This window comes from Moschus berezovskii, chromosome 20, assembly GCF_049115385.1.
Source record: "Moschus berezovskii isolate FMDL1 chromosome 20, NW_MosBer_1.0, whole genome shotgun sequence".
NCBI lineage: Eukaryota > Metazoa > Chordata > Mammalia > Artiodactyla > Moschidae > Moschus > Moschus berezovskii.
Genome location: NC_142479.1, coordinates 62,112,816 through 62,127,005, shown reverse-complemented (window position 1 = coordinate 62,127,005; position 14,190 = coordinate 62,112,816). Strand labels below are relative to the sequence as shown.

The 14,190-nt window shown below is 47.7% G+C and overlaps 1 protein-coding gene across 2 annotated transcripts in view; it reads right to left on the bottom strand.

Moving 5' to 3' along the window:
• The window catches only part of CCDC57 (coiled-coil domain containing 57), a 116,548-nt gene that overhangs the window by 16,878 nt on the left and 85,480 nt on the right, over positions 1-14,190 (bottom strand). For both annotated transcript variants that reach the window (XM_055408285.2, XM_055408284.2), the window contains exons 17-18: positions 14,033-14,152; positions 13,412-13,628 (exon numbers count right to left, since the gene is read on the bottom strand). In XM_055408285.2, the coding sequence (XP_055264260.2) occupies positions 13,412-13,628; positions 14,033-14,152 (337 nt within the window). The remainder of the gene's footprint in view (positions 1-13,411; positions 13,629-14,032; positions 14,153-14,190) is intronic.

Here is a 14,190-nt window from a genome sequence, read left to right as displayed (position 1 = left end):
TCCTCTGTCCATGGGATTTTCCAGGCAGCGACTGAGCACCATACAAAAAAACATGACTTCTAATACCTCTTAAAAAATGGGAAGATCTGGCTTATTGAACCCGCACTGCTGTGCAGGGATTGCTATGGGGTAGCATTATCAACTGCTTTTGCTGGACAGGCCACTGGTCAGGCCCCCACCACCCGCTGGCCAAGCACTGCCCAGCAGTCAACATCGTCCTGCCTCCCTTCACTCAGCCACCTGTTGCCTGGCACCCGGGGCACTATCATTTGGGACCTTTTTCAGTTCTGTGGACTCACGGGCAGGAGTTGGACAGTTTGGATTCTGATCCTGATTCATGAACTGGGGGCTGTATGACCTCGAGCAAGCAGCATTAACATCTCTGGGCCTGGGTCTCGTCATCTGAATGTCAAGCCCCGGCCTCCAGGAGCTGTTGGCAGAGGATCCGCGGTGGTGGGCAGAGTGATATCTGGGCTGATGGCAGCACTGGGCCCTATGTGAGCAGACACTGAGCTGAGAACAGGAAGTGGTTGGTTACTTGCTTCCTGGATCCTCAGAACAGCCTGGCAACTAGGATTTAGGTGCCATCTCTACGGTGAGATATGCACAGAAATGTTCTCATTATACAGGGTTTAAAAATAACTTTGGATTAGCAGCAGTTAACAGGCTCACGCATGCCTCATCTTAAAATCTTGTGCAACCCTTGTTAAAGGAAAAAAAAATTTAATTTCAGGAGAAACAAATATGATTTTCAAAAGAATAAACATTTAAAGAGGAAAAAAACCCCCAACCCTTTAAAATTTTTGTCCCCTTTTGTTCATCCTCAGTGAGTGGGGAGCACCCAGGGGGAAGAGCCTCTACCACCAAGAATGCAGGGCTCACAGCCGAACTGCTCAGAATGCTGGAATAGGGGAAGGCGTGTCCGGCCCCCAGGGCAGGGCCAGGCGGTTCTTCTCTTTCCGAAGAAATGTTTGCATTCCTTGGGAGCTTCTGCCCATTATCTGTGTGACCCCAGGGACAACCTTGGCCCCTCTGGACCATCTGCCTGAGGATGAGGTCAGGTGTCTCTGCTCTGGAATTCCAGGGGGTGGGGAGAGGGTTTGGACTTGAGAACTCTGGCCTGGGTGGTGACTCACTGCCAGAGGTCTTGCAGTCCTCCTTTGGAAAGGGGACCCACTGACTGGATGGCATGGGTTTATGGTGGGAGTGGATGCCTTAGCACAGGTGGGCACCTGGCAGGCACTCAACAAACATTTGCTTCTAGCTGGACCCTTCTCTTTAAAAATAAAAAAAAATTCCGACTGCATTTATTTGTAAAAATCACGTCCAGCTCCTCCCCCCATCCTGCACCCAAAGCCCTCCCCAGAGCAGGGGCCACAGCCTCTTCTAGAGGACTTTTCTACCCTTGGTGTTCTGACTTCAAGACCACAATGAATATGCATTTTCTTCTGTTGCCACCTTTCATCGTCACCTTAAAAAAGGGTACAAAACTGAATAACACACAAACTACACATAAAATGACCAAATTTAAAACCTGCAAACTAAAACCCATACTGAAATACCATTTTTTAAACCTATCAGACTGGCAAAAAAAAAAACAAAAAAAACGCTTGATAAAAATCTACCAGTACAGGAGTGAGGAGACGTGATTTATACCCTGTGGCACGAACATGAATTGCACCAACTCTCTGAGGGTGATTTGGTAATACCTCCCAGAGCTCAGACCACTCACATCTTTGACCCAGAGATTTCACCTGACTACACATTCCCATAAGCAACCACCCACACCAGCAATACTGAAAACTAGAAGTGACCCAAGTGTCCGTGAATGTCAGACAGATAAAAGGAAATACACACAGGACCACTCAACTGCTTACTGAAAAGATCTGTGAGCTCAGTGTCAACCAAAATGGAGAAACACTACAGACAGAAACTTAAACAGCAGCAAGAGAATATACACACACACATTTAAATATAAGCTTCCATAGCCACAGAGTACAGAGTACGTCTGGAGAAGAGCAAGGGAACCAGACAGAAGGCCAGGTGGGCAGGGGAGGGGTGATGGAGAGGACTGATTTCCACTGAAAACCCTCTACGCTGTTTTGGTTTATTTCTTAGCCAAACGGAGTGTCACTCATGCTGAAGGAGGTCTGGAGCCCCTTTGCTTCAGTGGACATGCCACGGCATCGTGCTGAGCTGGGCTGCCTGCACACACAGCATGAACACTAGGGAGGCCAATGACTCCAACAACCGCTGGGACAGAGTCACCAATAAATGCCCTCCAAGAAGGCCAGGCGGCTGGGCCCCACCCTCCAGTCCCAGGGTCAGCTCTCCAGAGGCTGCTTTGCTGGCAAGTCAGATGCCCGTATTTTCTGGTACTGCCTTGGCTGAGTGTTTTTTGCCACTGTGCATGTATCTGGTCAACTTGGATGAGTTATTTATACATGGCTGACCTTTGTCATGTTGCTTAAAAATGTCTTTCTAGTTGGGTTATTTTTGAGGTTAAAAAATAAATATCTTAGAAATCTGTGATTCTTAAGTTACAACTAAGATGATATAACCTTTACAAATGATATAGTCATTTGTAAATAGTTATAATTCGGTGTATTTTTAGGTTTGATCTAAGGCATTTAGCTGTGCCTGGGCTCAGAGGTTAAAAGCGTCTGCCTCCAATGCGGGAGACCTGGGTTCGATCCCTGGGTCGGGAAGATCCCCTGGAGAAGGAACCGGTAACCCACTCCAGTATTCTTGCCTGGAGAATCCCATGGACGGAGAAGCCTGGTAGGCTACAGTCCACGGGGTCGCAAAGAGCCGGACACGACTGAGCGACGGAACGGAACGGAACGGGCTGCATTTTAGTGCATGGTCTGGATGCAGGCAGGGAGGACAGAAGCATGCTGCATTCCCACCCTGCTGTGTCTGGGACTCTGATTTGCAGACTCTGGAAGGAAGGGCCTATGCTCTGTGCCTGCCCTCTAGCTATCATCAGGCTGGGTATCCCTACTTCCACTACCCCATGCATTTTATTGCTCCCAAACTTGAAAACCCACTTCTTTAGCTTCAAGAGAAACTCTGTCCCTATTTCATTGAATTACACTGTTTACTTCAATTAGGAGAAAACAGCTGTCTTTATAATATTTAATACTCCATCCAGGAAGAGTCTGTCTTTCAAATCTGATACTTTTTAGACAATGCATGGTGGTTTCTCTAATCACACACACTTCCTGAGCCTCTGGATCCTTGTGCTGTGGATACAAGGCCTTGCTGGACTCCCATTCTTTGCAGTTATCTCGCTGCACATCCTGACCGAGCACCTATTGTGTACCTACCTGTCTGTGCTGGCCAGGGGACAAGGATCAAGGAAGTGGCCCCCACTTCCACATTCTTCCAGCAGAGAGGACAGAGTCAAGATAAATGAGAAAAACAGCAAGTGATCTGCAGACTAGCATTTAGTGGGAAGAAGACAAGAGACAAGCAGGGAGCGAACTTTGGAGGAGGTAGTGAGGGAGGGCTTCAGAGAAGAGGCGGTTGCTAGGGAGAGGAAAGTGGAGGGGGCCCACCCACATGCACAAGGGTCTGCAGGCCTGTACAAGGTTGCGGGGGGGGGGGGTGTCCTCAGGTGCGGCAGGGAGCTGGGCTGCTTGTGTCTGGGAAGGAGGGGACATGGGGTCAGAGTCCCAGAGCCACAGTGGGCAGGAAATGGTGGGGAGCAGGAGGGAGAGAGGAGGGAGTGAAGTGGGGGCAGAAGGGGTGGGGAAGGGGAGAGGAGGCTAGGCATGGAGAGGAGGATGGAGGAGGGGGCTACAGTGGCCCTGGGGTCTGGGGTATGGCAAAGCCTGGGGCATCAGGCTGCAGCCCTGCTCTGAGACCAGGCTGCAGCAGGACTCGGTCAGGCCTGCAAAGTGGCAGCTCTGTGTGCTGGGCGGGATGGGGAGTGGGCAGGGGCAGAGCAAAGGTGGGGTGGGGGGACTGGCGAGACAGGAGGGTGGCGGGCACAGGTGGGGCAGGTAGGGGCAGGGCAGAGGTGGGGGGGTCAGCTCTGGTCTCACTTCAAAACCAAGAGGAGTGTGGCTTTTCAGCATGAAAACCTCCCTCTGTCCTGAGAAATACCATATAGTTCTTCATGTTATTAATGCAGATGCTACAACTTGGCAAACTATTTCATTATCACTTTTAACTCTGTTTATGACTGCTAGGTCTCACAGTCTGCTATTCACAATGTGCTGAAAATGTTAAAAAAAAAAGCAGAGGGCAAGACATTCCACTTTCCAGAATGGAGCTTCCAGACTGCTTGACCGTGGACCAATACCCACACCATCCTTTATCATAAATGCTAACATGCTTACATCTTAACCAAAGTTGTGGTTATCATTTGAGTCACCAATAAGGTTTTAAAAAGTACTCTTATACAAAGTAGACATATCACAGGTAGTTAAGTTATGCATGCTCAAACATTCAAGATTATAAGGAGAGCATAAAGAAGCTTTGTGGGAGCTTAAAACAGCTGGTGCTGCTAAGTCACCTCAGTCGTGCCCGACTCCGTGTGACCCCATAGACGGCAGCCCACCAGGCTCCCCGTTCCTGGGATTCTCCAGGCAAGAACACTGGAGTGGGTTGCCATTTCCTTCTCCAATGTGTGAAAGTAAAAAGTGAAAGTGAAGTCGCTCAGTCATGTCCGACCCTTAGTGACCCCATGGACTGCAGCCTACCAGGCTCCTCCATCCATGGGATTTTCCAGGCAAGAGTACTGGAGTGGCTTGCCATTGCCTTCTCCGTTAAAACAGCTAAACTGCATTAATTTCCATCTTTCTTCCAAACCAAATCAAATCTTCCACAGGGTGAACCAAAAGCCTAGGCAGCAATCATTCCTACTTTATTACTGCAAAGAAAAAGCAGCAGCAGCTTCAACCGCTGTGGGCAGGCGTCTCACCACCCTCCCCTGCACAGACTCAGCTGCAGCCCACTTACAGCCCTTTCTCAGCTTTCTTGCCAAGGAATCCCAATGCCGTTTAGTTCCATGCCTGCAGCAAGTTCTCAGGGTCTAAGACAGTCTCCCAGTGACTGGTCAAGTGGGGCCACATGACCCAGGCAGCCACTGAGATGGAAGAGCGAGTCCAGGAGCTCTAGGGAAACATATCCCTTTATAACTAAAAGAAAGAAAAGCAGGAAGAGAGAAGTAGGTCTTCTGATGTGATGCTTGGAGCTGCTGCAGCCATCTTGAAACCATTAGGAGAAAAGAGCCTCAGAGAAGTCAGCTTTTGAAGAAGAGGAGCCATTTACTTTGGCCTTGATATCCCGCTGCTGTACATGCATATTGTATGTCAGAAAGGTTATGAAGATGCTGGCTGCTTTGGCTCCCTCCTCCTCATGCAGTGACCATGCGTGATTATCTATGGGTGCCATGATGAGATAACGGTTGGGAAGATGCTAAATGCCGCTTTCATCAGGCTGTGCTGTAACCTGTAGCCAAAAGCATTTAAACGAACACACACAACCCCTGCCTCCCTACCAGGCCAATTCCACTGCTCCGGGGCAGCGCTGGCAGTGACGCTCCTCTCACCCCATCACGGTCATCACTTTCACCTCCAGCCACAACTGGGCTGTTCTTGCCCTGATCCAGGCCCTGCTGTCCATGAGGCCCTGCTGGGCTGATGGCGCCACCCACCCTTACTTGTCCCTGTTTCACTTGTCAGATGGGACCCTTCTTTTTTCCCTAATATTTATTATTTTATTTATTTGGCTGTGCTGGGTCTTAGTTGCAGCATGCGGGATCTTCAGTTGTGGCATGTGAACTCTCAGGTGCAGCATGTGGGATCTAGCTCCCTGACCAGGGATGGAACTTGGGCGGCTGGTACTGGGAGCTCTGAGTCTTAGCCACTGGGCCACCAGGGAAGGCCCTGTCAGATGATAGTTTTGCACTTCTCTTTCTACCTCCTCCTGCACCTCCTCCTCCTCTCAGAGTCCATGGCTTTGCCCTGTACTTGAAAGGAGAACCTGCCTCTTGAGAAATCTGTATGTAGGTCAGGAAGCAACAGTTAGAACTGCACATGGAACAACAGGCTGGTTCCAAATAGGAAAAGGAGTACGTCAAGGCTGTATATTGGCTCCTTGTTTATTAACTTCTATGCAGAGTACATCATGAGAAACACTGGGCTGGAAGAAGCACAAGCTGGAATCAAGATTGCCGGGAGAAATATCAATAACCTCAGATATGAAGATGACACCACCTTTATGGCAGAAAGTGAAGAAGAACTAAAGAGCCTCTTAATGAAAGTGAAAGAGGAGAGTGAAAACATTGGCTTAAAGCTCAACATTCAGAAAACTAAGATTGTAGCATCTGGTCCCATCACTTCATGGCAAATAGATGGGGAAACAGTGGAAACAGTGGCTGACTTCATTTTTTTGGGCTCCAAAATCACTGCAGATGGTGACTGCAGCCATGAAATTAAAAGACGCTTACTCCTTGAAAGGAAAGTTATGACCAATCTAGACAGTATATTAAAAAGCAGAGACATTACTTTGCCAACAAAGGTCCATCTAGTCAAGGCTATGGTTTTTCCAGTAGTCATGTATGGATGTAAGAGTTGGACTGTAAAGAAAGCTCAGTGCCGAAGAATTGAACTGTGGTGTTGGAGAAAACTCTTGAGAGTCCCTTGGACTGCAAGGAGATCCAACCAGTCCATCCTAAAGGAGATCAGCCCTGGGTGTTCATTGGAAGGACCGATGTTGAAGCTGAAACTCCAATACTTTGGCCACCTGATGCAAAGAGCTGACTCATCTGAAAAGACCCTGATGCTGGGAAAGATTGAAGGCGGGAGGAAAAGCAGACGACAGAGGATGAAATGGTTGGATGGCATCACCGACTCAATGGACATGAGTTTGGGTAGACTCTGGGAGTTGGTGATGGACAGGGAGGCCTGGTGTGCTGCAGTCCATGGGGTCGCAAAGAGTCGGACACAACTGATCAACTGAACTGAACTGAACTGAAAGGAGGAAATAAAAGGAACCCGTGGGGACCTGTTCTTCCCACCACCAGACCTGCTGTCGGGATGGTTCTCCTCCGGCCCTGCAGGCTTCTGCTCTGGACTCTCTCACTGGGTGTCTGCATGGCTGACAGCTTCAGAAGATGAGAATACCACTCCCTTGGGGGCAAAGGGCAGATGTGCCTGTAGCCCAATAGGAAAGATTCGGGTTCCGCCTGTTTGGGGTCACTCAGCTGAGACTCCTGACCTGGCCCATGGGACAGGGGTTGAGGAGACCCTTTGGCTGTCCGCTGTGCTGCGATTGACAAGTCCTCCTTGTCTTCTGCAGGCGTCTGCGAGGCTGTGGCCACTTGCTTGTCAGGTGTGGTCAGCAAAGTTCCCAGTCTGGGTGTCCATTGCCTTCCTGCCTCTGGCCTGTCCGATTAAATCCAAGCCCCTCAGCACACCCCACTTCTCTCCTGAGTTTGCCCTCCTCCCCAGCCACAAGCATTGGCGTATCTCTCCCATCTTCCCCACCTGCATGTAGGCAGGCTGCACCTTCACAGTTTCCTCCAATGTTGCTTTTTAAAACTATATTTATTTATTTACTTTTAGCTGTGCTGGGTTTTCATTGCTGCGGGGGCTTTTCTCCAGTTGCAGTGAGTGGGGGTGCCTCTTCGTTGTAGTGTGGAGCCCAGGCTACAGGCTGAGAGGACTTCAGCAGCTGCGGCGTGTGGGCTCAGCAGTTGCGGCTCCTGGGCCCTAGAGCACAGGCTTGATAGTAGTGGCGCACAGGCTTAGTTGCTTTGTGGCAGGTGGGATCTTCCCAGATCAGGGATTGAACCCTTGTCTCCTGCACTGGCAGGTGGATTCTTTACCACTGAGCCACCAGGGAAGCCCCAGTGTTGCTTTTTAACTGCTGCTTTTCAGAGCAAGACCTCTTCAGTAAGCAGTCCACCTGTTCTTCCCCAGCCTCTTCAGCTAGGAAGAGGATGGATGACAATTACACTACTCCACTAAGACCGCCACAGTGGCATGGAACATTTTTCTGCCCTGACCTTCCCTGACCTCTCTGCCCAGTTGACCACCCCCTTCCTCTTAAAACTCTTCTTTATAAAAGATACCCAAACTACAACAAGCACATATAATATACATGTATCGTTTAAAGAATTTTTTAAAAATAAAGAACTAAACAAAAGCCTGGGTACTCAGCTTGAGAAACAGCATTAATATCACTTGTGCATGTCAATGAAGTTTTATTGGTACACAGCTATGCCCACCACGTACATATTGTCTGCAACTACTTTTGAGCTGCAGGTGGAGATTGCAAGAGAGACCACTGGGTCACAAAGCCAAAAATATTCACCATTTGGCCCTCCTTCACAAAAACGTTTGCTGATGCCTACTCTGGAATTTTTTTTTTTTGGTGAGGGATGTGTGGGCAAAGTTGCTCAGTTTTTACTGTCTGAAAAATCTTTGTTTTGCCCTTTTAAGTGGGATTCTAGGGTGACAGCTGTCTTCCCTCAGCTCAGACAGATACTGTTTCCCTGTCTCAGGCTCCCACTGTGGCTGGTGAGAAGTCCAGTATTCCTCAGGGATGTCTCTTTGAGGGTAACTTGTCTACTCCCTCTGCCAGTTTTCAAAACAACCTCATCACCTCTGGTGCTTTGTTAGGACAGACCCAGGTGTGGGTTTCCTTTAATTATTTGGATTGGGATTTGATAGACTTCCTGGGGTTGAAATTAGTATCTTGCCATACTACTTCAGCCCCATCCCTTCAAATGTGGCCCCCGCCCATCTTCTCTCTCCCGCTAAAGCTCTGACCAACATGGGTCAGACCTTCTTACTCTAGTCTTTAGGCCCCTGACCTGTTTTTATTTCTTTCCTGTTTCTTTTTTTTAAATCTGTGTGTCTCTGGGAAATTTATTCATATTTAACATCATATCATGAGTTCTGTAGTACATACCCTGCTGTTAAGCTCATCCACTTAGTTTTTAATTTTAGTAATTATAATTTTTCATTTATTAGACCTCTGTTTGGTTCTTTTTAAGTCTGCTTGGTCTTTCTTTATATTTCCTTGCTTCTTGAATGTATTTTCTTGCTGGTATTTTACTTCATTATGAAACACAGTTACTTATACCCTGATATCCCAGGTTGCTTCTGCTGGCCTCATTCCTGGTGCCTTGCACCCTGTGTTTGGGATCTGATTTTTCACAGGAATCTGATCTGTGCAAATTTTCTACAGCCTGGGATAAAGGTGATTCCCCCTGAAGTAAGCCGCCACTTGCTGTTGCTAGTTCTTGGGGATGGCACCAGCTCACAATCACTTGAAATGAAAGTTCTAGACACCCAAGGGTTAACTGGGATGAAACCATGAGGAGTGACTCTTGGTGGCAAATTATTAACATATGTAACAATCTTTCCTTTGTCACTTAGTGCCAGATCACGTCCTCAGTCCTCACATCCCTGGCCCCTGATGGCGGTGGGGGTCTACCTGTCCACCTGCACACGGAGACTATGGTCCTTGGAGTTTCAGCTTTGGGAGGTGGGGGGGGGATTGCGCCATCACATTCCTGTCCTGGGTGGGCCTGGGTTTCATCACCATCACCTGTTTTCTGAAGCCAGAGAGGTGACAACACCAGATTTCAAGCCCACCGAGGCTGGCGAAGTCCCTGGTCAAAGGCAGTCTCAGGTTGCTCCTCTCAGCCTTTGCTTGAGACTTCTTTACCTTCTTGCTATTTACTGATGCCTCATAAGTGTGTCTTTCCTTTTTATACAGCGGTTTTACTTGTTCTCTGTGACAGTGTTAATCCAGGTACCCAGCCCGCTACATTATGAGAAATGGAAGTCTGGAGTTTTATACTCAACTAAAATATGTAAATGTGAGACAAAAATACTCTGTTACACAGAGGCCTCAAAGTTTCCTATATAAAAATTCTCTTATATAATTACCTTGGAAGAAGAAAAATATATCTAAGAGGATACTATGAGAGAGCTGGAAAGCAAATATGGATAAATTATAAAGGACTTTGTCAAATTCACTTTTGTTTAAAAGACAATCACCTCCTGCCCAACAGCTCATGCTTTCATTGATATCAGTAGAAAATTAGAAAAATACAGAGGTTGATAAATTTAAGATATGGATGGGTAAAATGAAAATAAGTGGAATCTTAGCCACTGAGGAAGAATAAGCATAGAGAATGTAACTTAAAAACAGGCAGAAGGCAATGGAAATGCGATCTTCCTGATGAGACTGGAGGAAATAAAAACTTTTAAAATCACGCTAAAGACAAAACACAAAGTAAGCTGTTGGAGGACAGCCCTGATACAGGAGCATGGTAACAGAAGAGTAGGAGACACTGAACAGAAACAGGCTTTCAGACCCAGGGAAGGGAATAGCAAAAGGGCACTATGCTTTCTACAAGCGGGCGCCACTGGCAGAAGCAGGCACGTCAGTTACTGCAGTTAGAGCAAAACTATACTCTCAGAAGAGCTGACACCATGGTGATCTTATTCTCTAACCAAAATGTAAATATGTTAGGAACCACTAACTAGGACTTCCCTGTTGGTCCAGTGGTTAGAATCCGCCTGCCAATGCAGGGAACGCTGGTTCAATCCCTGGTCTGGGAAGATTTCACATGCCTCGGGGCAACTAAGCCTGTGTGCCATAACTACTGAGCCTGTGTGTAACTACTGGAGTCAGCATGTCTCGGTGGGAGGGGAAAGCAGCTGAGCTTCATGAAAATGGGCAAAGATAAGTCTAGGCTAAACTTACTTAAAAACACCAACAAGGAAACTGCTAGACAGGACAATGTCCCTGGTCTCTTTTCCCGCACACATTTCCTACAAATACTTGGTAGAGGAAAAATTACCTCTTTTAAAGATGAGGGGGAATAAAGGTACAAAAGTGCTATGAGAAAAAAGGAGGAAGGAAACCAGCAAAATGGCAATGAACATTTACCAAAAACTTCCAACAGAGTCAGTGAAAAGTATAGCAAAAACTTTCCTGAATTTAAAATGTACTGAATGGCTTCCCTGATAGCTCAGTGGTAAAGAATCTGCCTGATCCAGGAAGATCTCACAGGCTGTGGAGCAACGAAGTCCATGTGCCACTTCTATCAAGCCTGTGCTCTAGAACCCAGGAGCTCAACTACTGAAGCCCGTGCACCGTAGAGCCTGTGCTCTGCAATAAGAGTGTGCGTGCAATGAGAAGCAACCACAAAAAGAAGTCCAGGCACCACAACTAGAGAACAGTTCCAGCTTGCTGCAACTAGAGAAAAGCCCATGCAGCAACGAAGACCCAGCATGGCCACAATAAATAAATAAATAAAATTATATATATATACAAAAGACAGTATGGCTTTAAAAATATATATACTGAAGCAGCAGCTTCTCAGATTCATGAGCTTGGGCAGGAGATGTGAGGAGAACAGACCAGTCTGCATCGGAGGAGACTACTTGAAGGCATCACAGGGGTGACTGCTGCCCCAGGGAGCAGAACTCAGACTAATTGGAGGACTCGGCTCCTTCCGGGTGCAGGACCCAAGATTAACAAATTCTGAGAAGAGGCACAACAGAGTTTTGGGGCTGGGACTAAGGGCTGTACAGGAAAAGTAAAAAATAAATAAATGAGAATTACCAGGAAAACTCTGAGAAAGAAGCATAATTGGAGAATCAAAGTCAGCAGACATTATGAGGGACCAGGAAGTGGTAACAATTCAAACAGCACTGCATGTAGACGGACTGAGACCAATGAACCACGGGACAGAACAAGAGCCCAGTGACTCAAGTACACACAAAACGTTTAATATTATAGTGAAAGTAGGATTTCAAACAAGTGGGGAAATGTGAATTACTCAGTACCTGGTGGGGGTGGGGGAGGATATCTGAATTGCCACCTGGGGTTAAAAAATAAAGTTTGGTTCCTATTTCATAACCTACAAGTGTGATAAAATTCCAAAAGGATCATGGATTTAGACATGAAAAAAGGAAACCATAATTGTGTTAGAAGAAATCATGGCAGAATAATCTTTCATCTTGGAGTGGAAAAGACCCTAGGTACAGCAAAAACCCCAGAAAGGATTAAAAACAAGAACATAAGTTAGACTACATTTTAAAAAATGTGCATGACAAAAAACCACCTTAGGCAAAGTAAAAGAACAAATGAAAAACTGTAGGAAAATATTTGCAATTTATGTCTCAGAAAAGGTCTGACTTCCATTATATATAATGAGCTCATATAAATCAATAAGAAAAAGATTATAAATCCAATAAACCAATGAGCAGAGAGCTGAAGAAAAGGAAAAGACATAATTCAAACATGTGAAAAGATGTACAATCTCCTAACAGGTAAAATACGAAGTAAAACGATATCTATCAGACTGGCAAAGTTTACAGTTTGATGACACTGCTGGAGAGGGTCTGGAGAAGAACACCCTCTCAGCTTTTGCTGGGTGGGTGTGAACTGCTGCTTTCTGATGGAGCCCAACTAACAATATCTTCCCCAACTAGACAGGCACATGTGATGGTGGTGGTTTAGTTGCTAAGTGTGTCTGACTCTTGCGACCCCATGGGCTGCAGCCTGCCAGGCACCTCTGTCCATGGGATTTCCCAGGCAAGAATACTGGAGTGGGTAGTCATTCCCTTCTCCAGGGGATCTTCCCAACCCAGGGATCGAACCTGTGTCTCCTGCATTGGCAGGTGGATTCTTTACTGCTGAGCCACCAGGGAAGCCAGAAATGCACACACCTTTGGACAGAACAATCCCCTCTCTGGGAATTTACATTTATACTTTAATTCATGCACTATAGCAGAGTCAGACATGACTGAAGTGACTTAGCAGCAGCAGTAGCATGTACAAGCTAATTCACTGTAACATTATTGTAATGGCAAAAGATCGGGAATAACCTAAAATGCCCATTGGCACACTGGGCACAGTGGGAGGCAGTCACGCATTAAGGCTGAGAATGAGGATGCTAGCTGCATACTGATCTGCAAGGGGCTCCAAGCTCACTCCCCTGACTCCGGTCTTCAAACAGCCTCCCCTTCACCCACCGTGCTTGCTACACCTCGGTCTCACGCAGTTCCCCCAAAGGTGGTGGCCCTTCAGATGAATTTTCCTGATTACCTCACAGTGACATTACCAGGAGCGAGATTCCCAGGGGGCCGAGGACACACTCTTCATGGGCTGCCCCGGCCTCCTGAGGCTGAGCAGAACACAGAACGCTTGCCTCCCCCAGAGTCACAGACTGACCACACTATACCCACCCCTTGAGGGCTGAGGGTCCTTGTGACCCGTGGTCTCCACCCTCAGTAGATCTGGTAATGTGGTCAGCTGGACGTGGGCCTGGGAGACACACTCCTTCCCTGGGGGACGCTCAGGCACCAAGTAAGAGGACAGGACTGCTGTTCTCATGGCCAGTATCCGGACTGACAGAGTAGCAGCCTACCTGGAGGTGAGTCATCCTGGGAAGTGAGGCCAGAAGGGCTGGATCCCAGGTCCAACAACTTCCATGTGTCCTGGAGGGAACTGCTGGCAAGTGATGAGGACTTTCGGGTGTGGTGGTCAGTTTCCTCCTGGAATTCTTGAGCCAGGCGTGGCTTTGGGGACCGATTTTCTTTCTGAGGAGCTGATCTGCGAGTCACTGTGGAGCTCCTGTGTTGTCTCTGTGGAAGAGAGTAAATAGAATTATCCTTGAAAGCCACTCTCTCTCCCTTCCCTCCCAGGGTGATAAGACAGTGAACCTGGCCCAAGGAGAAGCTCTGGACATTCAAACATGGAACATGGGGAATTCCCTGGTGGTCCAGTGGTTAGGACTCCTTATTGTCACTGCCGAGGGCCTGGGTTCAATCTCCGGTCAGGGAACTAGATCCCACGAGCCACGTAGTGCAGCCAACCTCCCCGCCAAAGAAACAGGATCGTGAGGGAGGTGGGACTGGAAATCAGGGCCAATGCCCTGAGGTGAAGACACTCAGGCAGTCACTCTCTGCAACACCAAGTGCTCCAGTTCTGGGTGCTTCCCGAGTGGGGATGTGGGTCACAAGAGCTGGCCCTGGTGGGTCCTGCGTACCAGTCCTGGTCCCGCCGTGCAGCCTGGCCGAGCATCCTTTCTGCAGACTGTCTGTGCCAGGCGGGCTTGGCTCTTTCCTGAGTATTCGGAGAAGCATTCTTTCTTGGCTTTCCTAGGGTCCTGTTGTGGAAATTTAAGTACAAGAAATTCAGTGTTTG